Below are 26453 nucleotides of genomic sequence, written 5' to 3'. Positions count from 1 at the left end.
TTTCGATATTCTTTTAAATTTATTTTTAATTTATTTTTTGGAAAATGAAAACAATTTAATACAATAAAAAATGTAATTAAAATAAATGAAAAAAGTAATCGAAAAGACACGGCCCCCTCACATATTAGGAGGGCAGGGTGAGTCAGCAGAACCAAGGACAGGTGTTTTTGATTAATCTAACAGGTTAAAAATGGAGTTTGAAGTTATAATGGGTTTGTATAGGAAGGGGGCGTGTCTGATAAAAGGATTATCAAATATCTAAATACTGAATCAAGCAACTTAAAAACGGTCTGGGGGGCTCACAAAAGCCTGAGTAGACGATAAAATGACCCAAAGTTTTTTTGAAAGTGAAATATCCCTTTAACTTAATCTACAGGACTATTTTAACAAAAGAGTTTTAAGGCCAGTCCACACCAATGCAACTCCTTGCAGCTGCCATTGGGGATAATGGTTGCAAGTAGTTGCATTGGTGTGGACTGGCCTTAAACTCATTATTTTGACAATTTAATTTAAAAAAATTAAATTGTCAAAATTTGTAATTTTTTTTACACTTTTCTAATTATGGGTCCCTATAGGACAGAAGATATAAAGACATTCAGACAGTTTTATGTATTTATTTTTTATATGTTTTACAACACACTTGTAAAGCTTTTTTTTTTTTTAATAAATCATCTAAAGCTAAAGCTACAGTTTAATTGGGGACAGGAGTTTCTTCAAGATAGGGTGTCATGCGGCGCCATCTAGTGGTCAGGCTGTTGTTTATCGGTCTGCCTCGCTCCTCCTCTTCACTTTATCACTGTCGCTCCCACAATGCATCGGGCGATAAATATTAACATGGCCAGTGTTGCCATGTCCGCTTATTATAGGCAACTTTGGGCTTCTTTTTCTGTAACGTTGCTTGTAAAAGTTGGTAGTTGCGCGGGTTGCGGTTTTTTGGGCATGTTTCTAAAGTGTACCCGCTTGGCTTGCTTCCAATTTTTGTCATCATTATTTAAACCAGTGGTCAAATATTTTCATGAAAATGTTTTGTGCCCAGGGGAGCATTTGTGTTGTTAGAATGTTTTTAAAAATATTCCAAATATCCCACATTTTATTGCAAGAGTTTTGAAATAGCCGATCTACAAGCCAATCTACAATCCGATCGGCTATTTTCAAATAGCCGATCTAAAGTTTAAAGCGCTCATGTGGCTAATAGTTGCTTCTTTTGGGCTTGTTTTCCTAGACCTGTTGCTTATTTCTCTCACAAAATATGGCAACATTGATTAACATGGCATCTATGGCTGCTGTTTTGATCAGGGAGGGCCGTGGGATGTGAAAAACAATATGCTTAACGGGAATTTGGAGAACGCTGGACAATAACTTGGCAATTAATTTTCCATTCTGAATCATAAAAGTAAGTTAATGCACGCTCTGACCCGCGGTGTCGCTCAAAACCAATTCAGCTCAGATGTTTCGTGGCTTGTTGTTTATGTAGCTAGCTAAGCTAAACGGGGACAGCTAACAGAGAAGTAACCCAAACAAACAGACCCCAGGAAGCCAAACGCTGCAAGTTTTGGTAGAACAGCACGGATTTGTGTTAATTAAACTGCCCTGGATTTCACTTAAGTCAGGGGTCTTCAACGTTTTTTCAGGCCCAGGGCCCCCTAGCTGAGAGAGAGAGATGAGGCAGGGACCCCCTCTATATTGTATAAGATTGTGGTTCAGATTAAAGTTTTTTTTATTTTTTACTTGGTCTGCTCTTTTTTCCCTCTACACTCTTTGCCAAAAATAGCCGATCTACTATTATTGGCTAAAGTTCTCCCCAGAAAAGGGATGCTAGGGTTCAAGTGGTTAATGTATATTTTAAAAAATCATATCACACAAAGATCTGGCGGCCCCCCTGGCTGTAGTAACTCTTGAGGACCCCCTGTTGAAGACCACTGCAATAAGTTGACATTAGTTTTTCGGCGAGTGCCATAGAGTTCCATGATGGCCTTTTTGCTTTTTCACTTGTGTATTGGAAGTTCAGGTAGCCATAGCAGCAGTGTGTATCTGTGTTGTTGTGATGTCATGACTGATGAGGAGTAGTGTGTGTGGGAGGCCAGTAAAGCCGGCATTGTAGCTCTGCCTTGTGGGCTCATCTGAGACGTGACCCCTACTATCCGCCAGCAACTCTTAGATCCTATTTTTAATATCTGGAATCTAGAGTTGCAATACCAACCCTTGACATTGCAGCTGTATGGAAAGCTTGAATTATCCTCTTTCTATCTGCAACGTTTTCGGTTCATAAAAAAATCGACCGTAGACCTCACATGTTATGAGCTACCTTCTGTCAATAAATTCCCTGCAGGTGATTATTTTCCTAAGTGTTGGAGTTTGGAAGCGTTCGTTTTCAATAACGCAACGTCCTGCAGACTCCTGCTGCCTCCTGCATTATGTGCAATTTCGAAACAGTTGCAGGACCGTCGAGTGATTAGCTCATAACATCTGTCTGGTGGATTTTTATGAAACAAAAACTTAGCAGGAAACAAGCAATTGAAACAAGCCATTGGCTTTTCTTTTTGTTTAATCCTATTTAGTTGACCTTGTATTTGAACTGTACTTTCATGTGCTTTTTTCCGCAAACTTCTAAATAAAGTGTTCAATCAATCAATCAATCAATCAAAAAAGCAGATAGAGGATAATTCAAGCATTTACAGCTGCAATGCTGGTGAGTTTAACGTTGTTTAATACAATCAGATAGGTGTTTTCTGTTTGGATGTATGGGCTGTCCAGGGTTGGTATTAGAGTCCTGCAGGCCCGCCAGAGCCCGCCCACGGCCCGGCCCGGCCCGCCAAAACGGGCCGGGCTTGGGCTGATTCTGTATTTGACACACGGGCCCAGGGCCGGGCTCGGGCTGAATACCACGGGCCAGGCCCGGGCTCGGACTGATTCTGTATTTGACAAACGGGCCCAGGGCCGGGCTCGGGCTCACAGAACATTTTGCGCAGATAATTGATCATTGAAGCCCGGCCCGGCCCGGCCCGCCAAAACGGGCCGGGCTTGGGCTGATTCTGTATTTGACACACGGGCCCAGGGCCGGGCTCGGGCTGAATACCACGGGCCAGGTCCGGGCTCGGACTGTAAAATTGCGCCACCTATCGGGCCAGGGGCCGGGCCGGGCTGAATACCATGGGCCAGGGCCGGGCTTGGGCCCACATTCTCGGCCCGTGCAGGGCTCTAGTTCGTATTGCAACTCTAGATTCCAGATATAAAAAATAGGATCTAAGAGTTGCTTGCGGCTAGACCCCGACTGCACCAGACTCGTTTAAAAACAAAACACATGAATTGTTTAGGTGTTTTTGCTTTACTTGACTTGAAGTTGGTATGAAGAATTGCATAATGTTTTTATTATGCAATCTGGTTAGATCATTGTTGGCTAAGAAGACATTTGTCTATTTTCCCACAATTTCCAGATTCCATTTGGCTTTCCTCCCCTGTCACCCTGAACGTAGTGTCGTTCGTCGTCAGGGACAAAAGAGGAGGACGGGAGGCATGGAGGAGACCTCAAAAAGCCCAGTAAAAACAGTCAAGCCATCTCGTAACGAGGCAAGAGGAGTCAAATCTCTGCCTAGTACCAAGCCCACTAAAGATGCTCCAGCACAGAGAGATGGCAACAAGAGTGCTCTCCGCAGCAAGGAAAGCCATAATACCACAAAGGATGACCATAACATAGGCAGCCAGGGAAGCCGGGTGCCTGGCAAGACCCCTGCAGATAGCCCCCAGGATAAGGGGAGAGGAAGAGCCTGCAGGCTGACTGGGAGAACGAGCTCTGGGGAGAGAGTCAAAGGGAAAGTGATCAGCCAGCAGCAGCTGGCAGGACAAGCTCCTGATTCCAGCCCCTCTGTGGCTGCACACAGAAGCTCATCTGGAAACAGAGAGACCCGTACTGCTCTGCTGCCTGGTACACCACAGAAAGGCTTTTCCGAGCAGACGACCATGGCTGCTCCAGTGAAGGACAAGTTCCTTGGTGTGTCTATTGTCAAGTTTTGTTTTTCAATTGCTTTCTTTTTTAATTATGGTACTTGTATTTCACTTAAAAGTTTTTGCTGTTGTTTACAATACTCTTCAGTGAATATACAATATAACCCCCCCAAAATCGGACTCTAATAATAATCTTACATTTTGCAGTTTATTTTTAAACGTGTGAGGGCTCTAATGGCATGGCCGGTTTAAACCACTTTGCTCCAGTTGAGTGTTGCTAGCCTGGTTTCAGATGCTTATTAGCTGTTTTGTAACCTAGGGATGGGTTGATATGGACAAAATAAAATAATATATCACTATTTTATACTATTAGCCCGATATCGTATTGTGACGATATCATTTTACCTTTTTAAATGTTTCAAAAATGTTCAAAAATGGCTACAAGATCACAACCGTTTAAATCGTGACACATTTTTGTGAACATTTCTGAAAGTGTAAAATAGGGCTTAAGTGATTAAAACCAGGAGAAGACGACACTTATGCCAGATCACATTATTACAATATCCAAAATCCCAGACAATATCTAGTCTTATATCGTATGATGATATCGATAAAATATCGATATATATTGCCCTAATTCAGTATCATACTGAGTAAGAGTTGCTGATTTATCTGGCCGACTGTGTGCAGGGGTGAAGAAGACAGTACTGTCACAGGGTCGATCTGCTGAAGAGAGTACCGAGGTGGGGGCCGTCATGGAGGAAGGTATTCTCACTGAGCAACAGCTGGGCCTCCGGCAGGCAGAGGAGCGTCTGTACAGAGATTATATCCACAGACTAGTGAAGGTAAGTTAACCATAAACAGGATACACTTTGTTAATCTCTGGTGGGATATATAATCCTGATATCCTAATTCAGGTTAAATTAAAATATAAGAAATTAAGTCAATGTTTAAAGAAGAAACATTTAATAAAAGATTAAAAAATGCATTATATGCACAATTTATGTGCCCCCCCCCACACACACACACACACAGAACATAAAAGTGACCAAATCATGTAAAATGTGCATATAAGTATAATGTTATGTAGAATTGTGAACCAATATACCAAAATATGACATATCCACATTGTTGGCTGAAGGTGGAGCTGTGGAAGGGAGCATGTCTTGTAGGTTGATTCTGTTGGCAGAGTCAGTACATAAGATTTGATAGGAACATTTCGGATGCTTTTGTGCAAAGTGTCAGGGGGGATGAGTCCATGGCTGAAGGTGATCTGTAGCAGCTCCATCTCCTCTAATAAAAATAAAGTGTGTGTGTGTAATGTTCCACTCAGCCACAAGGCAAACTTTCTCTACATTTTGAAGAGCCTGTCAGCACCCTGTACCTTGATGTTCATGTTGTTTTTGAAAAGTATTATATTTAGCTTATTTAAGTTGTTTAACTATGCAAATCAATTTAGGAACAATAGACCCTTTTCACATCTTGATGGGTAAACAGCTGATGGTAACAACATCAATTGTGGCGGGTGTGTCTCATGTAGGTGTTATGTGTGCAAGGTGAATTCCTGTACAGTTATGCACGTACACGCCCACAATTAACCTTTATTACCTTCAGATGTGTTCACCAGTCAAAATGGCTGCTGTGAAAACGATCAATTGTCTTTCACCATCTGGTGCACAAACAGAATCAAGGGACCGCCTATTTCATGAATCCATTTACCGTTTTGGTTGGCTATTTTAACAAGAACAAAAGTAAGAAGAATTTAAGAAGTTTTCTGAATGAGGTACAATGTCGCTTGCTTTGCAGGAGTAAGATCTGTGAAGCATATATAAAGGCATCTTCCACATCTATGTGCCTCTTTTCCATGACACGGGTCTGTGCTCTGTGTCGCTTCACTCCATAATGGAGTTGTGTGACCGGTTGTGTTTTGACTAGACGTATTGTGATTGGTCGAAAAAGACGTATTTTACTTGCTGTCTCAAATTGTGCATAATGTCCGTTTATATGACAGATGGACGGAGCGCAATAATGGGGTCAAATGTACAAAGCATTGCAAATTGACTGCTTAGAAATACCTGATACCCAATACAAATTCAAATATGCCATGATCAGATCCCTAACATTAATCACTTAAACTCTACTTAGTTGACCGCCATCCCCCAGGGGTCTATACGGCCCTCCTTGTTTCCCTCTGTACACTAAATATCTTTGCCAAAAATAATCTACATCTACTAGCTCTACATCTGAAAATCTTCACAGAATGTTCACCCCAGAATAGGGATGCTAGGATTCATGTGGCTAGGTGCATGCATTAGAATGGAGGAGCTTTGCTGAGTGCAAATCCATTTCTGTTGGTTTCTGGTGATTTCTGGTGAACCAAAGCTAAGCTATTTACCTGAGAGAATAGCCTCATTCAACCATGTGATGAAATGCAAGGTAACAATCTATAGCCAGGTGACAATGACTGTGGCTATATAGTAGTCTACTTTGAATAGTTGAGGATTTGGATATCTATTGTCTGTCCAGTCCAACTGTCCAACAGTAGTAAATACTCAGATGTGAATTTGGAGCATCAGTGTGTTGATCATTGGTGCGTTCCCTCAGCAGGGTATCAGTCCTTTACGAGGGGTCGGACACGTAGCTGTCCGTTATGCTTGATCATCTTTGTGGGATGTCTAAACCGCTACCTTACACAGTAAAATGCTCAGTGTTAATGTATCCTTGTAACTCTTGAGAGTATACACGTTTGTATCCTGGTTGACAGGATGGACAGACTGAAGAGGACCAGGGGCTAGCCTGTGTCTTTTTGTTTCTCTTTCAGCACAGATTTCCTCAGTAGAATAAAAAAGTTTGGATTGGTATCGTGCTGGATAGCATCCAGAGGTAGTGAGTGGGCTGACAGGAGTTGCATCTGTTTTTAGATAGATAGTAGTTAAATATGTGTTGAAATGACTCTCCCTCTAGCTCGGTCACTGTTGTCGGCTCACATTCAGCTGAAAGTTTATAAAGAAATGTAGCCTAGATGAGGGAGGTATGCTGCTGGGTGTTTGTTTCCCCCGTAGGTTGATGTGTTTTTGGATGTATTCAGTAAATGCATAGTTAAACTACAATTGATTTTGTTTTGTGTTTCGCTTTTCACAGCAGTCCCCCGAATACCCAAATTTCAAGTACTTCTGCAAGCTGTGTACGGTGCACATCGAGAACATCCAGGGAGCTCATAAACACATAAAGGAGAAGCGACACAAGAAGAACATGATGGTATGTGAAACAAAATTCGCTGGCTGTCGTAAAAGAGTCTACTCTTAGCAAAGGGATGGATGGACAGTTTCAAGTTGATGCTTTGTGCGATTTCAGGAGAAGCAGGAGGAGAATGAATTGCGTGCCCTGCAGCCCCCCTCCCCTGCCCAACTGAGGGCAGTGGATGCAGCTGTGGTGAACACGGCTAAAGAACACGGCATCTCAGAGGAGGACTTCCAGGTCCGACAGGCCGTGGTCAAGAGGATGGAGGAGACCATCCAGCAGCATCTTTCAGGTAATTGGGGGTTAATTGGGGGTTAATCGAACTAATTGATTTAATCGATTATATAAAAAAATAAAGATCATTTAATAAAATAATCGATTAACACATTCCATGCCAGAGTTTAATCTCATAATGTACTCACCAGTGCCAGCGTTTTATTGTTGTTTTTTTGTTTTTATCATGTCGCCACAGACCTCGCTAAATAAGTTAAAAGTGCGCGTTCATTTGGTTCTAAACACACAGCGGATCCGTGAGAAACGTCCAGCGAAAACAGTTTCCAAATGCGAGCCGCCATCTTGAAGCTACAGCCGATACACGCTAAACAGTGATCAGCGAGGAGAAAAACAACAAACCGAGAAAATCGAGTTTTAAACAGGATCCCAGACAGGAAGCGGATACGATCGAAAAAAACGGAACCCGAATAATTCCGTTTCCGACCGAAAACCGGAAACGGAAATGGATCAAAAAAAATCGGAAAGTGCACCTTGGGCGATTAACATGGGAATCGGCGGTTCGCGTAGATCTACGCGACTGGCACGCTGCGGCTTTAAATAGGTTCGCGTAGATCTACGCGATTGGCATTCAATGTGTTAATAAACAATCCCTATTTTGGGCATGTCAATATAGGCGAAGTTTCAAAAAAAAAAAAAAAAGTTCATGAATAGTGAAAATAGCTGATGTAAAAGCTCACAATAGCTTGTATTTTTGTGAGCTTGTATTATTTTGTTTTAGTTTGTATATTATTTAAACTATTTTTGCACGACACCAATATGCAACAAAGCCGAGAATGAGAGTAGGGAAAGTACAGGAGTAAAGGCCAAGGGATTCAATCCCACAGCCAGCAGTGGTAAGGTGGTTCAATAAATGCTGCTCTTTTTACTACATTATATCTGAGTGTTGACTTTCTGTTTGTTTAAACGATGTGGGCCCGGCGGGGGTTAGCTTGGACCAAATTCTGAAATAGACATAAAACCAACCTATAATCCTTCTGGCACTTTTTTCCAGCTTGCTCACTCCGTCTGTATGGTTCCTGTCTTACCCGATTTGCCTTCAAGACAAGTGACATCAACATTGATGTCACCTACCCCTCAACTGTGAGTTTGCTCAATTACCTGGCAACATACGCACAAGACCTGGGGAATGACTCATCCCATTGTTATTGATTGTTTTCAGTCAGAGCTAATCATGATTGTCCTGAATGGTTGTTTTCAGTCAGAGCTAATCATGATTATCCTGAATGGTATTTAACTGATTGGAGGCATTGCACATGAAGATGATTGGGAAGACATGTGACATGTGAATGCCCTGTGTTTCCTGCACAGATGACGCAGCCTGATGTACTTATTCAAGTGCTTGAAATCCTGAAGAACAGCCGTAAGTCTTGCCTTACACACAGGGCATTCTGTTAGCTATTTTTATTCTATTATTGGTTTTGCAGACATCGTGTGTGTGTGTGTGTGTGTGTGTGTGTGTGTGTGGGGGGGGGGGGGGGGGCGGGGTGGGTGTGGGTGGGTGGGTGGCTTCTGGACTTGCCTTGGAGTCACATTAATGTTGGACAAATTATACCTAATCAAATAAAGGCCAATCAAACATTTCCTAATGCATCAATTTACGCTTTCCCTATTTGGCACATTGGTCTGAAATGTCATTAAATATAACCAGACCTGCTAAACTCAGACCAGCCACAAGGCACCAAACATATTCTAATAATGGATAACTGTCTACTATATTATGCCCTGTGGTAAGTAACCATTTGAAGGTCCTATTCTGTTACAAATAACAAAAAGGCAAAAGTGCCGACGGAATTTGGGGATTAAAGTGCCACTGCAGCCAGCCAGCCAACATACAAAACAGGTAGTTTCCTGTCCTGGATTTGATTCTCCCTAAGGACCTCACTTCTCATTGTTTGGCTAGATAATATTACCCTTTTATAGAGGTAGAATAGAAGTGAAACCAGCTGCTAAACTAAGATCCTGTGACTTGTTTGAGGTAATTTACTCGATACTTCAATTTCCCCCCCCAGCTCAATATTCTGAGGTCGAGTCTGACTTTCATGCCAAAGTTCCTGTAGTGTTCTGTCGGGATATTAGCAGGTCAGTGCTGTATCACATGTACACATTTCATTGTATCATCACAGTTACATGCATTAACTGACTTAGATGACCTTTCTAGACTGATTAGCCATCTTTACAACACATATATGGAATTTGCAGCCTACCAATGATTAGTGGTGATGTAGCATCATTGGCTCCACAGCAAATATTTAACCCATTAAGACCAGAAACGTTTTTTATTAAAAAAAATAGTAGATCTACAAGCTCATAGTGCGGCACCAAGTGCCGCGCTACGAGCTTGTAGATCTGCAATTTTTGAAAATACGTGAAAAATCTTGCAAATCTTTGAATATATACAGTATACATTTTTACTCAAATCTTTGCTTCTGGGGGTCCCTGGAACAAAATATTTTGAGATGGGGGGGGGGGGGGGTCCGTGGACAAATACATATAATTTTGGGGGTCCTTGACATGAAAACATTTTGAGAACCATTGATATAGCAACATATGTTTTTTTCCCAAAAATCTTGGGATTTAATGTTTATTTAGAAGACATTTGTAGAATCCCCAGAAGCAAAGATTTGAGTTAAAAATGTTCAGTTTAAAAAATATATATTCAAAGATTTGACACATTTTCAAGATTTTTCAAAAATAGCAGATCTACAAGTTCCACGCTATGAGCGTGTAGATCTGCTATTTTTGAATAGCCAGATCTTAAAATGACACAGATGCGTTCCCGGTTTTAATGGGTTACGGTAATCTCTAGTAGAAATGACACCGTATTGATGCTTTTCAGAACAGACATTTTGACAGGTAAACACAGCTGAAGGTAATATAATGTGTTTCATTTAGGTGTTTCTGTGTGCCAGCATGAAGGTAACTGTACAGGAGCTGTCAATGCTGGCACATTTGTACACCCAAATGAAACGCACCCACAATGAATGTTATTAGCTTTAGCTGTGTTTAAGGGTTGTAACGCCAGATAATCTAATAACGATATCAAAATCATTGTTTTAGATTTATTTTAGAATGTCATACTTGGAAACAAATATGTCACACTTTGAAACACATATTGCAGGGGTCGTCAAATAAGTTTGGCCTCGAGGTGGGCCAGAACACAATCAATGGCTAATTTAGGAACTGGACTGACAAACCACCTTATGGACAATAGTAACTATACTGCTATACATTTAATCAATACAGATGTCTGTGGTGTAACTACTGATAGAAATTTGTGTGTAATCAAATGTTAAAGGTGCGGACACAAATTCTTCTTTATCCATTTTGTATCCATTTTGTCCTTGAATGTGGCACTTAAAGCTTATTTAGTTCAAAACGTAAAAAAGAAAGAGACAGTCAGATTCCTTTTCAAACAAGAGCTCTTTCATACCTCAAGGTCTCTTCTGAGAACGGAGAGAAACAATATTTTGTTTAAGGCATGTGAAACACAGTTTTGGTTTGTTTTTTAAACATGAGAGAAGGTTTTCATCCAAAAGTCTAAAGAGTAAAGTTGACAGTGAAACAGAACACTCAAAGAAAAAAGGAAAGATTTATGCCCTCCTACCCGGTTTCATCAGTGCAAAGCCATTGCTTTCCATATCCTACCATTGTGGGACTGTCAATCAGACATTGTAAATTATCTACAAAATAATTTGCTGGGCCAGACATTATCGCTCCATTCCAATGTAACTAATCTAGTTTCCTTGTTTTATAGGAATGACATTCTATTTAAATGCTTGAAGTGCGTTCAAAGGGTTTTTGAAAGTTTTAATACATTGTCACAAATTCTCTTTAAAATGTCCCAATCACTGACTGCAGAGGACATGAACTTGTTATCAGAACATCTGTTCTCGCTGAAGTGATTTAAAGTAAACTTAGTGCTAAGCACAAATTATATTCCCAGAATGTGTCACGCTGCTGGACCACCGGAGGCCTAATGTACTCTTTTTATATTTGACCTCACAGCATCTGTAACTGCCAAATATGAAATTATTGCATCGAACTGAAAAGTAAATAGAACGTAGTGGAATGCCAAGGAAAACTGCTGCCCATTTTCATACAAAAAAAAGATAATACAGTGCAGTGAAAATACCAAAGTGATCTTGACAGAATGCAGATAAGTTTAACTGTTGTCAGAAAACAAGTTCAGCATAACATACAGAACATGTTCAACATACTGTAACATACGGTAGTTCTAGCTCTTAGAATATTTTTTCAACAGTCTAGAAGATGTTAGTAGTTTAAAACTGTAATCTACTATAAGTTATTACATTATCTGGTGTTACAAGGGCAACCGTTTTGCCATGTGAATATGGTCCATTCAGGCTAGAACTGAGAACACCTACGATCATGCTTGTCTTGGTTACATAATCAAAATGACTTTCTCTGTGTTGTTTGAACTCTGGCCTACATAGTGTCATGTGGTATCACTTTATTTTAGAGAGCAGTAGAAATATGTGTTATTTTCCCATGGTTCAGTGACGAGTTCAAAATCCTATCCAACAGAATACGTCCAACCAATCCAACTCCATTGTTTGTGTGCTCCCTCCTAGCGGGCTGCTGTGTAAAGTGAGTGCAGGCAATGATGTGGCCTGTCTCACCACCAATCACCTGGCAGCCTTGGCTAACCTGGAGCCCAGATTGGTTCCCCTGGTCCTCGCATTTCGATACTGGGGAAGGGTAAGACTGCCTGCCACTGAAACTGATACCTTAGCCTTGAGTCAATGTTTCAATATTTTATTCATCCTTTGTTTAACAAAGGTCAGCCACTACAAAAGTATGTTTTGTTCGACAGAGACCTGTAGCACCTTCAGTGTCCTCTTTATGTGCTGATGAAATGTGGGGAAACATAACAAATATAAAAAGCGTAAATCCTACTTACACTAGTACTAACACTACATTTTTCATACATTGATACATTTTTCCCTCTATACCAAATGTCTTTGCAAAAAATTTCAATCCACAAGCTCACAACTTAACACATTGGGTGCCAAAACCGTATATATACGGTTTTGCGCATACTAACGTTGAGTGCCAAAACCGTATATATACGGTTTTTGAAAAAAAAAAAAAAAAAATTACTTTTTTTTTTTTTTTTTTTTTTTTAATTTTTTTTTTTTTTTCCTTCACAGCAACAGGAAATATCACTCCTACAAGATTTAGACTCCAATCCACCTCCTGGTTAACTTATGACTTCAAAAACCTGTATCTCGGCTCCTGTGCACTTTTTTTTTTTACAATGTTAATTTAACTTTTTTGAACTGGCTGCAACTATGGAATGGATTTCCGAATGTTTAAAATTTTTTCCCCCCGATTGTACGAGACCTGTATGTGTGTAATGAGGGGATCACCGTGAGGACGGTGATCACTGAAATTTTTTTGTGACTACTTGAAAAAGGTTCAAAATGTTTAAAAAGTCCTGGCACTCAAAGTATAATATTTTAATAAACCTCTGGCACCCAATGTGTTAACAATCGTAGATCTGCTATGTTTTGCCAAATATTGGCCTGACATGGCCAGAATAGGGATGCTAAGGTTCAAGTGGTTAATGAAACCGAGGGCCTAAAAGCAGATGTTTTTTTTCTTTTCTCCACAGTTGTGCCACATCGACTGCCAGGCAGAAGGTGGCATCCCCTCCTACTCGTTTGCCCTCATGGTCATCTTCTTCTTGCAGCAGAGGAAAGAGCCCATTCTCCCCGTCTACCTGGGACACTGGGTAGGTCAACCTGGCATCACAAATGGACCTTATCAAATCTCAAAATGTTTTATGTGTGTGTGTTTATTTTACATTTGCTAGTTTATGTTAACCACTTAAGCTCTATTTTAAACGTTGGCTATTCGAAAATAGCTGATCTACAAACTCACAATGTGTCGCGACGTGTTGTGAGTTTGTAGATCGTCTATTTTCGAAAGACATTGAAAAACTATGAAAAAAATTGTGTTTCTTCCCAAAATAGGGACGCACGGGTTAACATGGCCCATTTTTAGAATCGGCCTCAGGTCTAAATGGGTTAACATGCACAAGTGTCCCATTTGCTACAATATAAACATACTTCTTTCCCCTGCCTCTTTCAGATTGAAGGCTTTGATGTGAAACATGTGGATGAGTATCATATGACTGGAATCTGGATGGACATATTTGTCAGGTGGGAACACAGGCCTGCCAGCACTACAGAGGGAAGAGGTGATGGCAGAGGGGAGTCCAGAGGCGAAAGCAAAGCCAGGACAGAGCACAATAAACCTGAAAAGAGCCAGTATGGAGAGGGACTGGTGAGTAGTGCTGCACCATGGTGTCTGTGGTACCAATAAATTAAAGTATGCTGATTGAAGCCAGAACACAATGATTGATCATTAAAATAAACCCCCCCAAAAAATAGATTGAAGATCTGCTATTTACATTTTTTTTATTTATTGAAAAATGGGAAATATGTTTGACTAACAATACAAATCTTGGATGGGGGGGATCCCTGGCACAAAATGTTTTCAGATGGGTGTCCGTGGCAAAATACTAATTAATTTGGGGGGCCGTTGACATCCAAAAGTTTGAGAACCACTTATGTATAGGCTATATCCTACAATAATAATCTCCTCTGTTCTGTCAAGACCCGCTTAACCCTTGACCTGGGCAAAGGGGTGTCACTTGGGCAGCTGTGGTTGGAGTTGTTACGTTTTTACACACTGGAATTTGCCCTGGAGGAACACATCATCAGCATCCGTCTCAAACAGCTGCTTTCCAGGGAGGCCAAGAACTGGCCTCGTCGAAGGCTAGCCATCGAAGGTGAAGAACCCACTCCACCAAACACTCAAATCTGAACATGCTGCCACCCACTGTAAGAAGTAACACTAGTCCATACGACTGGGGATAAGTCATATCATGATATCCATTGGCCAAACATTGATTTTCTTGCCGCCTCTTGAATTTTTCTTCAGGCAGACAATTTTACTTGCTAGTTTTTGCAGGTGTTTTGACTTTGTATACCTTTTTAGGGCAGGGTTTTTGGTTTAGCTGGCATTTACCGGCCATTGGCCGATAAGAATTTCAACTGACACCGTTTTAAGTATTTATTAATATTATCTTTATTATTAGGCTTTTAAGTAACTCGTCATTACAATACAAACATTTATGACAATTAAATTATTAAATGATATTCTATGTCTTCGGTCCGTTGTACGAATTAGTAAAAGCCCCCGAATTAAAAACTGACGCGCGTCTATACAATCATAGTGGCTCCATCAATGACATGCAGAGAGCTAACCTCGCTGGAAGAACTTGATGACACATTGCAGGCAAGTGACTTCCACCATGGCATCGTAATTGATGTAACAGTAAACATAACGTTTACAAAAAAGCTGATTATGCATGTAAAAGTTGAAAGAGATGGAATATCTCTTCAGTCACCTTGGCCAGCCAAAAGAAGGACTAGTGGAAGCTTGAGAGATGCCATGGTCATGAAAATGCTTATAGAAGTTATAGAATTTGAGATAACGTTTTGAAAAATCATTATCTACAAATGATCATGATTGCCGTTTATTATAATTCAGTTTGAAATTAATTCACTGAACCAGGCATTCAGTCTGTGTGGATAGTGCTATTTTGTCAATTTTCCCTTTTCCATTTGAATTAACAATCTACAGTGTATACTTTGTTGAGCGGTGTCCCCCGGAGCTCTATGCACGGCCCACTCCTTTTTCCCCTCCACCAAATAATCGATCTGCAAGGTCACAACACGCGTTGTGAGCTGCTATCTGTAACTTGCTATCTGTGATTTGCTGTTTTTGCCGAATGTTTGCCTATTATGACACGCCCGTAATAGGGATGCTAGGGTTCATGTATTACAGCAGTGACTCAATGAATGCAGAAATACATGGACATTTTGAAAAAGATTCTGGAAGTGTCACGCAAACATTTTGGAATTTCACTGTTAAAAAGGAGGTGAAACTCTGCACCTTGCTCTTATATTAAAACATTTTCTTAATCTGCCATTTGTCATTTTCTTTTTCCTCTGTCTGGGTTAGGGTTAGTCAATTCCTCGTATGTGAGCATACTTGACCAATAAAACGGATTCTGATTGTGATTTTCTCCACTGTAGATCCCTTTGCCCTGAAGAGGAACGTTGCACGAAGCCTGAACAGCCAGATGGTCTTTGAGTACATTCAGGAACGCTTCCGCACAGCTTACAAGTATTTCGCCTGCCCCCAGACCAGGGGCAGCGGGGAGCGCCAGAGAGCCAAGAAGGCCAGAAAGCACGACCCCAAGTCAGAAGCGTCTGAGAGGAATGAAGTCGCCTCCTCGAAGGCGGGAGAGGGCGACGGGAAAGTTCCGGCGCCTGGAGGAGGGCAGCACGAGTCAAAGGAGGAGGAAGAGGAGGGGAGCGACGAAGAGGAAAGCTTGCATCCGTTTCCGAAGAAGGAGAAGACGCTGGAGGCCAGCCTCGTGGACCTGGTCCTCAGCGAGGGGGACAGTCCCTCTGAGAGGCCCGTAAGCCCTCCCCTCTCCCCCAACGGCCTGCTGGACAGTGACAACGAGGGAGTGGGGGAGGAAGAGAACGTGCTTTCAGAGGGGGGTCTCGTCAGCCCACAGGACCTGCACTATATCTTTGATAGAATGCTTTTCACTGGTGGGAAGGTGAATAACCAACACACATCAAATCTGTTGATTTATTATTTTCTTTTAATAATATTTGAATCAAAATAAAAACAATTGATAAGAAAAAAAAAATTGAATCAAAATAAGGCTGCACCTTATTTTGTCTTTTTATCGATAAGTCTTTCGATGACATTTTGATTGATCGAATAATCGAGAAGCATGGATAAAAACATTAACAACAATAATTTTCTAATTGAATTATTTTTAAATTGATTAGGCTGATTAACCCTGACTAAGCCCTATTTGCCTTTGTCGTACAATAGTGTTGTGCACAAATTCTGAAAATAGCTGATCTACAAGCTGACAACACGCGATGCATTGTCAGCTTGTAATTTTTTGTATTGTTGAAAATCGATTATTTTATTAAATTGATTAACTGTTGCAACTCTTAATTAAAATGTTAGTTGAATACATTTAAAGATTCATGATTAAAATGGGATGTACATGACTGTATACACAATCTTGTGATTACTGTTTGTCTGTAGCCACCAACCGTCGTGTGCAGCATCTGCAAAAGAGACGGTCACCTTAAAGACGAGTGTCCCGAGGACTTTAAGAAGATTGAGCTCAAGCCTCTCCCCCCCATGCCGGACCACTTCAGAGACATCCTCGACGGGCTTTGTAGACTCTGCTATCGTACGTTTTCCACTTCATACTACATAACACGCTTCAAAATGTTTTGGAGTCAAAAGTCATACATACAGAAATCTTTATTAAAAAAAAGAAAATGCAGTTCGTATACAATGTGTCTGTTCACATTCACTTGGATGACTAATGCAGGAGCATATTCTGTATTTTACCTGCACATCCCAGGAAGCACTATCTACTGTCATCGGTGGAAAGATTCCAGTTGGAAGTATCTGTAATATATCTGTCTGTTTTGCAGATGAACTGTCCCCATCTGGGCTTGAGCAGCAGAAGAGAGAACAGATCCTTGTCGGTCTAGAGAGGTTCATACGAAAGGAGTTCAACGGTGAGTAGAATGCCTACTGTATGCCAACTGGCAACGAACCACTCTGTTTAGACAACACTGTAACATTCTTTCTCTGTCCTTCCCTGCAGACAAGGCTCAGCTGTGCTTGTTTGGCTCCTCCAAGAACGGGTTTGGCTTCCGAGACAGTGACCTTGACATCTGCATGACCCTGGAAGGCCATGAGACCGCAGAGGTAGGTGGACGGGACACGCTGCTACTGGGTGCGAATCCTGACACATTGTCTATGAGTGAATAGATTTGGTGATCTGACCTTTTTTTATCTGTCTAAGCAGACATTGAACTGCAAGGAGATCATCGAAGGCCTTGCCAAAGTGTTAAAGAAGCATACAGGTAAAGATTTCCTCCACATCTTTTAATGAGTGAGGGAAGGTTCAGTCTCTGCTGGAACTGTTAACCCCGTGACCCGATTCCGGATAAGTGGTTGAAGATGGATGGATGGATGGAAGGTTGAGTGCAGCATTCAATTTGTAGAAAAACTGAGAGGGTTTTTTATTTAAAATGTTTGAAAACTTTTAGAAGATTTGCCCAAAATGGGGCCACCAGGGTTAAAGGGATATTTCACTTTCAAACATGTTTGGGGTCATTTTAAGGTCTACTCAGGTTTTTGTGAGCACCGCAGACAACTAAAGTTGCTTGATTCAGTATTTAGATATGGTATTCATTTTATCAGACATATCAACCCATTATAACTTCAAACTCCATTTTAACCATGTTAGATTATTTGAAAACACCGTCCTTGGTTCAGTTGACTGATATTGTCCTTCTAATGCACAAGGGGGGCGTATTTTTTCATTGTTTTAATATTGTTTTGGGAAAATGAAAAGAATGAAATAAATGAAAAGAGTAATTGGAAAAACACAACCCCCTCATGTATTAAATGGACAATATCAGCCACTAGAACCAAGGACAGGTGTTTTCAATGAATCCATCATGGTTAAAATGGAGTGTGATGTACTGTATGAAGTGTGAAGGGTATCTGATAAAATGAATATCAAATGTCTAAATACTGAATCAAGCAACTTAATAACTGTCTGGGGTGCTCCCAAAAGTGTGAGTAGACGTTAAAATGACCCCAAACTTGTTTCAAAGTGAAATATCCCTTTTAACACATTGACTGCCAGAATTATTGCATATTTTTTTAGCCAGTGCCAGAGTTTTTCATTGGAAAAAGTACTCAGGAGCCGAAATACAGCATTTTTAAGTTTTAAGTTAACAAGGAAGTGGATAGGAGTCTAGATCTTCAACTAATCATATCTCCTTGGTCTTTGGTTTTTTTTTTTTTTTCACTTCACGTAGATCTACGCGATTGGCACGTGGCGGCTTTAAAGCGGTTCGCGTAGATCTACGTGATTGGCAGTCAATGTGTTAATGTGGTTAACATATTGTTTTTATTAAATTGTTAGACTTTGATATTATCTTCTATTATCTATATCTATTATCTTTGATATTATCATGCATTTCCCAAAAGGAAATGCATGTTAATTCAGCAGGGATAAAACATGTGCCCATCAGAGATGAAAAAATAAAAGAGGAAGGGATCTCAAAAGAAGTGGCATGGATCCCCAGCAAATCAAATCCTGGCTGTCAAGCCCTGCTCCTAATTGCCCTTGTTTTTCTTATTGCAGGTCTGAGGAATATCTTGCCTATCACAACAGCTAAAGTGCCTATTGTGAAGTTTGAGCATAGACAAAGTGGCTTGGAGGGAGACATTAGCCTCTACAACACTCTGGTAAGGGAGATGTGCATTCTTACCTAAAAGAAAGTACACTTGAAAATGGATTTTTTTGTATTATTATAATTTCTTCGTAGTCATTATGTTTATTGTTAAAAGTACATTGAGTGAGACTTTCCTTGCAGGCTCAACATAACACCAGAATGCTGGCTACGTATGCTGCCCTTGATCCACGTGTGCAATACCTGGGATACACCATGAAAGTCTTTGCGAAGGTATGCCACTATTGCAAGCAGTTGCTAGATTTATCAATTTCATTTCAAGGTCTCATTTTTCACTGCATGCCTAAATTTGTCTGTGATTCCAGCGCTGTGACATTGGGGATGCCTCCAGGGGGAGTCTCTCGTCCTACGCTTACATCCTAATGGTGCTTTACTTTCTGCAGCAGAGGCAGTCCCCAGTCATCCCTGTCCTTCAAGAGGTACGTGCCCTAGCCACCTCAACGTATCAGTGAATGTCTACTGTCTACACTCCATTCATGACCACTGAGAGCGAATGAGTCACATTGAAGCGACTAATTTAATTTATAGAAGCCAGTTATTTTGACCCCTTTTTTCTCCCCAATGTAGTCTTTATGCCAACCCTTTTTTCTCCCCAATTTAGTCGTTATGCCAATTATTTCTGTGTTTCCATTGCTGTTGTACCCTACTGGCTCAACTGCCAGTGAGGAGCCCCCACCGGAGGACTTGACGCCTCCGTCCTACTCTTCCCATTCAATATTCCCCTCAACAGGCGCCGTCCCAGCCCATAGGAGTATGTGCCGTGACAAAGATCACCCTCCCCCGATCACAGCCAATCGTGTTCCTATAGACATTCTGCCAAAACCGGAAGCACCGCAGTGGATTCAAGCCCCCAAGCTCTGCAGTGGTGGACCAATACTTTGGCCCTGCGCTGCTCGAGCGCACATAAAGACCCTTTCGTAAAGTAAGACTTACGTATGACCTCTTTTCAGATCTTTGATGGGAAGAGCGTTCCACAGAGAATGGTGGATGGATGGAATGCGTTCTTTTTCGACGATCTTGTGGAGCTGGTGAGTTTAACGGAAATAATTTAGCAAAAGGTGTATTCATGATGGCAGAATAATGCCAATATTGCCATCACGTTTTTAATATTGGGCGCTTGAAACATAGTGTGGCGTCACCTATTTCAGGTTAAATGTGCCGGACATTACTGTAGACAATTGTGCTTCAAACCATCCCCTGTATTCCAGTGTCAGAAATATACAGGCACTGAGGGCAAGGATTTGAATCAGGATTTGAATCAGGAAGATCCTGTTATTAAATTATTTTGTATTCACTACTCGGGGAGAACCTTTTGAATTAGAATTGTACACATTGAATAACTTTATGCAAAATTAGATATTTCATTAAATGAATCGTGTAAATTGACGATCTACAAGCTCACAGTACATCATGCCATGTTGTGAGCTTGATTGGCTATTTTTGGTGAAGAGAATTGGTGTAGTATCAAGTGTAGACCCCTGGCGGAAACCAGTCAACAAATTATATCAGGTTTTAAGTGCTTAATAAGTGACCCCAAATATTAATAGATTCTACCAGTGGGTCCAATTTGCCCAGAAATATTTCAGGGTACAATGTATTGATTGTATGTCGTCACAGCGTCGCCGCCTCCCGGAGCTACAACAGTGCAAGGAGTCTGTAGGAGAGCTGTGGCTGGGCCTGCTGCGCTTTTACACAGAGGAGTTTGACTTCAAAGAGCATGTCATCAGCATCCGCCAAAGGAAACGCCTCACCACCTTTGAGAAACAGTGGACCAGCAAGTGCATCGCTATTGAAGGTATTCACACAAGACTATTAAGCAGCTCATAGTTTATCTTCCTCTTATCATTGTGCCCAGTGTCCTGTTATCATATCACCTGCTTTGCTCCGCAGATCCTTTTGACTTGAACCATAATCTTGGTGCTGGAGTGTCCCGTAAGAGTAAGTCCAAGAGACACTGTGATTCTTTATACTCCATTATGAGCAGATATGTCAAACAAATATGTTTTCTCTTTTTAGTTCATGAAAATGGCATTTCCAAATGGCAATTTGTCATATTATTCAGGCTTTGGTGTTATATTAGTGGTGTGATTCTGATGGCATTGCACCATTGTGGGGTTGAAAATGGTTTGTAGGTACAGATGGACATGCATGCAGATGCAAAGTGCTTTCCTTTGTGTGTTGGTTAAGAAATGACTGCCATTCCTCTATTTCGTCATATGGATTTAGAATTCATGCTTACTTAATTTTCTGAATTTACTCTCCATCTGAATAACTTTAAAATGTTGGAACAATAGAGCCCTTTGTGCCACTCGCTCACTTTCTGTGTTTCCTCTCTCAGTGACAAATTTCATCATGAAGGCTTTCATTAACGGGAGGAAGTTGTTCGGTACTCCATTCTACCCCCAACCTGGCATGGAGGCGGTGGGTTTGACAGCCATGCAGCCAGGCTCAATTTTGAAACCATGGTTTACTGATGTCTTCTTTTTCCTGAAATGTGTGGTGTTTTTATCTTTTCCTGTGACAGGACTACTTTTTTGACTCCAAGGTGTTGACGGATGGGGAGCTGGCGCCTAACGACAGGTGCTGCCGGATCTGTGGCAAGATCGGCCATTACATGAAGGACTGTCCTAAGAGACGCAGGTACATGGGCAACATGCAACCGCTTAGTTCTTAGGCAGCAACTTATAGATTATTTTCTTTTCGTTTGATCTAATAATCTTGAAGTGTGTTCTTTACTGAGTAAAATGTATCATAGTTATCGTGCTTGGTGTGAATGGCCGTTTAGCAAAGGTTGCTATCATCATTACATTTGGAGAAAAGAAAGTCAGAGAAGGCTTGTAGGTGTGTAGAAGTTTATTGAAGCAAGTCCGCTAGTCGGGTGATGGGGGGAAATTAATAAGAGGGTGAGACAGTGGTGACAGTGGGACAAAAAACCTCATGATATCCCTGCGGGAAGGAAGAATCTGTTCTCCAAACTCTGGGGTTTGATGTAACTGAATGTGTTCGCCTGCCTTCTCTTTTGTGCCCCCCCCCTCCCCCACCAGAATGAAGAAGAAGGAAAACGACAAAGAAGACGATATAAAAGAGGATGAGCGTGAACCCAGGGAGAGGCGTTGCTTCCAGTGTGGGGACATGGGCCACGTACGCAGGGACTGCCCAGAATACCGCCACCTCAGACAGCGGGCCACCGGCGTACCAGGTACACCAGCACCCACCACATAGTCCACCGACACATCCGTACTGGGACCTACATTTTACACCAAATATCTTCGCCATAAATAGCCAATCTACAAGCTCACAACGTGTTGTGACGTGTTGTGAGCTTGTAGATCGGCTAAGCAAGTAAGGTGATCTGCACCAGGTTAGTCTTATTGAAATTAGAAATAGTTTTTGAAAGATGTGGCCAGAAAGGCTGGACTGTTTATTTGTAAAAGCTTCTAAACGATGGTAATTAATTGGTTAGAACAATTGGCCTTCATAAACCCCACATTAAAACTCTTGCATTCTTTGTGTTCAGAGTTCTTCTGTCTCATTGTAGCCTAATATCCTCCTTCAGAAACTTGTTGGATAGAAGTGTCAAATCAAGTTTTTTACAATCAATATTGTAGCCAATATTGAATTGTGGACTGTTACTGGCAAAAAAGTGACACATTCTAAAAGCATTTGGCCTAATCAAAAACATTTAATAGTACACAGGAGCTTCTGCAGTTACATTGAAAGTTATATTTATATTTTATATATGAAATTCATTACATGAAAAATGGCATGTGGCAAATGCAGAGAAGCTGCCTATGTTTAAGTGTCTTTTATAAATTTTCTATTAGCCAGTTATTCAGGCTTTATTAGATTTGACAGGTGTTTACAACAATCTGAGCTATTAAGATCTGTAAAGGCACACTGACTGAAATGACAACAGCCAGACTGAGATTAGTTAAGTCCAAAATGTACATGCAGTATTTGACCTTCTTTTATTAATCGAAAATCTATCTGTATCCGTGATCCTTTCAATGCAACGATGTACTTTTTTTGTGCCACCTTGAATTCCTAACCCAAGTTGTGTACGTTTAGAACTATTTATTTTAAAGGATTTGTGTGTAAGGTTATAGTATTTGATTAGTTAGAAGGTAAGCTACAGATGACTCCTTTCACCACTAGAGGGCTGTAGAGGCTCACCATTCAGACTTCTCAGTGGTCATTTCTTCCCCCCTAGCGCCACACATGGTGCGAAGCATGGTGAGTTCCCAGTCCATCCCCATACCCCAGACGACTCCAGACCGCCCCGGAAGGACCAGACAACCCTCTGAATGTGTGAGTAGAAGAGCGTTAACTCTTGAGAGTGTACATATAAGGGGCCAAACTTTAATGTTGTATTTGCAAACCGCAGCTCCTAGTGGTTATACATTTAATGTCATATGTTACCTGTTACCTATACATATAAGGCCTTATTTAATGTCATATAGTTTGAATTTAACTATGCTTAATGTAGCTTTATACCTTTATAGATTCTAATGCTTTCTTCTTGTTTCCCTTTTTTCACTCTGTTGATAGTCGGACAGTCGGCAAACTCCTCCCTATTCTCCCCAGCCCACCCCCTTCTCCCAGGGCTCTTCCCAGGTCTCCAGCTCTCCCCAGTCCTCCCAGAGTAAGACCAGCTCCACCGGCCCCCACAAACAGTCCCCCCATGCCCAAGTCCCTCTGTCTCTCTTTAGCTTCCCCACCTCCCACCCGGGACAGTTCCACCCGGGGACTCTCACCGCACTGGGGCTCCTGCCTTCTCACCAGTCCCAGGGCCAGCCACACCACCCAGTCCACCTCCCCTCTACCTCCTGGCCTATCCATGGACCTGTCCTCACAGCCTCTTCTCCCAGCGGTCCTTCCCCTCCCAATCTCAAATTCCCCCTGCGTCCGGCCTCCGGGAACGGGAACCCCGCAGGCTCGGGGGCCAGCCCTAACCCGATGAATTTGAACGACCCCAGCATCATCTTCGCCCAGCCTGCGGGGAGGCAGCTGGGCGTGGGCGGGACGGGCAGGGAAGGCCACTGGCACAACCACCTTCCACAACCGGGCTCACTTGTGGGAAATGGCACTGTAGGCAAGTCAGGTACTCACTGGGTGTATGTTGGTTGCACCAGCTTTCTGAGTGTTTCTGTTGCTTTGAATCTTTCCATGTCTCTCAAAACTGATCAACATCTATATAATCATAGGTAGTCTGTTCTTAGACAGTCCTCTGTCTATGGTTGAATGTGTGCTCAGGTAAGACACACTATCAGTTTGGGACAAGGGAGATGGTTCATTGTAACGCTGGTGATGGAACACACTAGGGCTGGGCGATATGACTTGAAATCAATATCACATCAATAACATTTTCCTCGATTACGATTAATGAACGATTATTTACATTATTATTACCTGCCAAAGACGTTTTAAAATGTCATTTAGAATACACCACTTGCCTGCCAATGATGTTTTAAAACGTCTTTTCAAAAAAATATTTTAATATTATATCAGAACCAGGAGATAACGTGATCCATACAGGGTTAACTGGTTAATCAGACTAATACTTTAGTGGATTGTAAAAATAATATTAGAATTGATCCTTGTTAATTCGATATAAGAAACACAAAGATTATCACGAAGAAACCTGCTTCTCGATTATTCAATTAACCTGCACGAGCAACATTAAGTCGGTTATTGGTTCTAAACATCGGTTTCGAAAAGATTTTGGTTAATTGCCCAGCCCCAGGACACATTGGGTATACTCATATAGACTGGAATATTACATTGATGTGTGGTTGGCATTAGATGATATCCAACGTGTTTGTTTTAGTGGTTTATTGAGTGCTTCGTCATCTCTACAGAGCCCAGCTTCCAGGCCCAGTTTGGGGGCGTGACCCAAGGATCTCGGACTTGGGAGCACAATACCACGCCCCCGTACACTCTCTCTCCCTCCTGGGGCTTCCGCATGCCACAGAACTTCCTCCAGCAGGGCAATGGAGGCTTCCAAGCCGGCAAGCCTTTCATGGCCCAAGGTGAGAGAGTCTAGGATATCTAGTTTTTCGGGTGGTCAATTGGTCCATTCGGCATATAAAAGGTGCACCAAAAATAGCTGATCTACAAGCTCGCAATGTGTCGCAGCGTGACGTGTTGTGAGCTTGTACATCGGCTATTTTCAGTGTGCGACACCGGCGTGCAACTAAGTATAAATCACCTTAACATCCAGCGCAGTGTTTTATCCCATTTCCACGCACACCATTGGATGTGGCCTTCCTAACGTGGCTGCCTCTGAAATTCTCCATTGACAATGTGCAAGTTTGACTAATAACGGTCGGCCATATCTAACAGGCATTCTAATAATATGTCTTTCTTCCCCCTTATATAGAGAACCACATAGACTGGATGGGCACACAAATCAAAATTCATTAAAAGCCAGTGTTCTAGTGGTGGGTTGTCCATTGTCATTATGACAACCTTCTGAGTCCATTAGTGCCAGATCTACTGATTGCACTGCTTGGCTGATAAACCTTGACCCATTTAGGATGGGAACCCCTATTTGTAACTATACCTTTCAAGACAGGAACCCCTTTTGGGGTTCTTGTTGCTATGTACAGTATATAGCAACATGTTTTTTAAATATTTGAAGTTTTTCAGCAAACTTAGGTCAGGATTTAGAAGGCGTTTTTAGAATTGGCCTCAGGTCTAAATGGGTTAATATTGCCGCCCTCAAACTAGAGGCCTAGGATTTAAATGAGACGGGGCCAACATTTTTTTTTCTGATTGCCATTGAATGAATGAATACTACACTTCAAATAAATGATATCAAGTTCTCAAACTCACTGCATGTGTTGATTTCTGTATATATATTTTATTTTTCTCATAAGGTTCTGTGGTGCACCCCAACCAGAATTTCCCATTGGTCCCCCATGGCCGGCACCATGTAAATCTGAATTTCATCCAGCAGAAGAAATGAACCTTGCATCTCCATTTAATTGGCTTATATAAAAAGACAACAGTGTAAATCATGATCTGTATCATGGTAAAGAAAAAACAGTTTGATTATAACTTTTCATCATTTGGTCACCAGAATTTTTAAAAGGAATTTTATCATTTTTGTACAGTTTTTATGTTTTCTTTTTTGTCTCATTACATTGATTTGTGATACAAATGTCAAATATTTTAATACCCCCATTTTTGAAGGGGTCCAAAAAAGTGTTTTTATTTTATGTGTAAAGTAAGGAGGAGAAATGTAAACCTTTATTTTTATTAGCTGTATTCATACTTTGCTTGCCACAAGACGAAGGCTTTGAAATAGACATTTGTTTTAAAAACAACCTAACATGTCACCCCTAATTATGTAGTGCCAAAAAGATGGATAGCAAGAAAGACAAAAAAAAGTGAAAAATCTAAAACCCTGAAGAAAAGAAAAAAAACTAAATAAAAGAAAAAGCAAACAACTTGGTGGCGTGATTGTGTTTTTGTTGACTGCATTTGTAGATAAGATGGTAGAGTACTGTCTGACCCTTCTTGACACTACACATAGTGTCAAGAAGAACATCTTATTTTCAG

The 26453-nt window shown here is 41.3% G+C and overlaps 1 protein-coding gene across 2 annotated transcripts; it reads left to right on the top strand.

Annotated features, from left to right (window-relative positions):
- Positions 1 to 1257: 1257 nt before the first annotated feature.
- Positions 1258 to 26341, top strand: tut4 (terminal uridylyl transferase 4). Of its 2 annotated transcripts, none has more exons than XM_080431494.1 (30): positions 1258 to 1393; positions 3435 to 3988; positions 4633 to 4787; positions 7084 to 7200; positions 7297 to 7474; positions 8468 to 8556; positions 8785 to 8836; positions 9486 to 9555; positions 12069 to 12195; positions 13112 to 13231; positions 13591 to 13785; positions 14119 to 14293; positions 15606 to 16141; positions 16648 to 16798; positions 17049 to 17135; positions 17225 to 17328; positions 17429 to 17486; positions 18782 to 18885; positions 19014 to 19103; positions 19196 to 19309; positions 19841 to 19918; positions 20508 to 20685; positions 20781 to 20828; positions 21229 to 21311; positions 21415 to 21530; positions 21935 to 22089; positions 23101 to 23198; positions 23439 to 23982; positions 24749 to 24919; positions 25769 to 26341. In XM_080431494.1, exons 2-30 carry the CDS (start codon positions 3514 to 3516, stop codon positions 25855 to 25857), a joined length of 4557 nt encoding a protein of 1518 aa, XP_080287620.1. In that variant the 5' UTR covers positions 1258 to 1393; positions 3435 to 3513; the 3' UTR covers positions 25858 to 26341. The 2 variants fall into 2 exon arrangements, with proteins under 2 accessions (XP_080287620.1, XP_080287619.1); XM_080431493.1 differs by having other exon boundaries at positions 23439 to 23991.
- The last annotated feature ends 112 nt before the right edge of the window (positions 26342 to 26453 follow it).

This window comes from Gymnoscopelus braueri (genome assembly GCF_963280865.1).
Source record: "Gymnoscopelus braueri genome assembly, chromosome: 6".
NCBI lineage: Eukaryota > Metazoa > Chordata > Actinopteri > Myctophiformes > Myctophidae > Gymnoscopelus > Gymnoscopelus braueri.
The sequence above is the reverse complement of the archived record's forward strand: the minus strand, read 5'-3'. Positions and strand labels throughout refer to the sequence as shown.

Coding starts and splice junctions, on each gene's coding strand:
- tut4 (XM_080431493.1), top strand. CDS start 3,514: ATGGAGGAGACCTCAAAAAGCCCAGTAAAAACAGTCAAGCCATCTCGT. Junction 16,799..17,048: donor GCTTTGTAGACTCTGCTATC/GTACGTTTTCCA, acceptor TCTGTTTTGCAG/ATGAACTGTCCCCATCTGGG. Junction 18,886..19,013: donor TTAGCCTCTACAACACTCTG/GTAAGGGAGATG, acceptor CTTTCCTTGCAG/GCTCAACATAACACCAGAAT.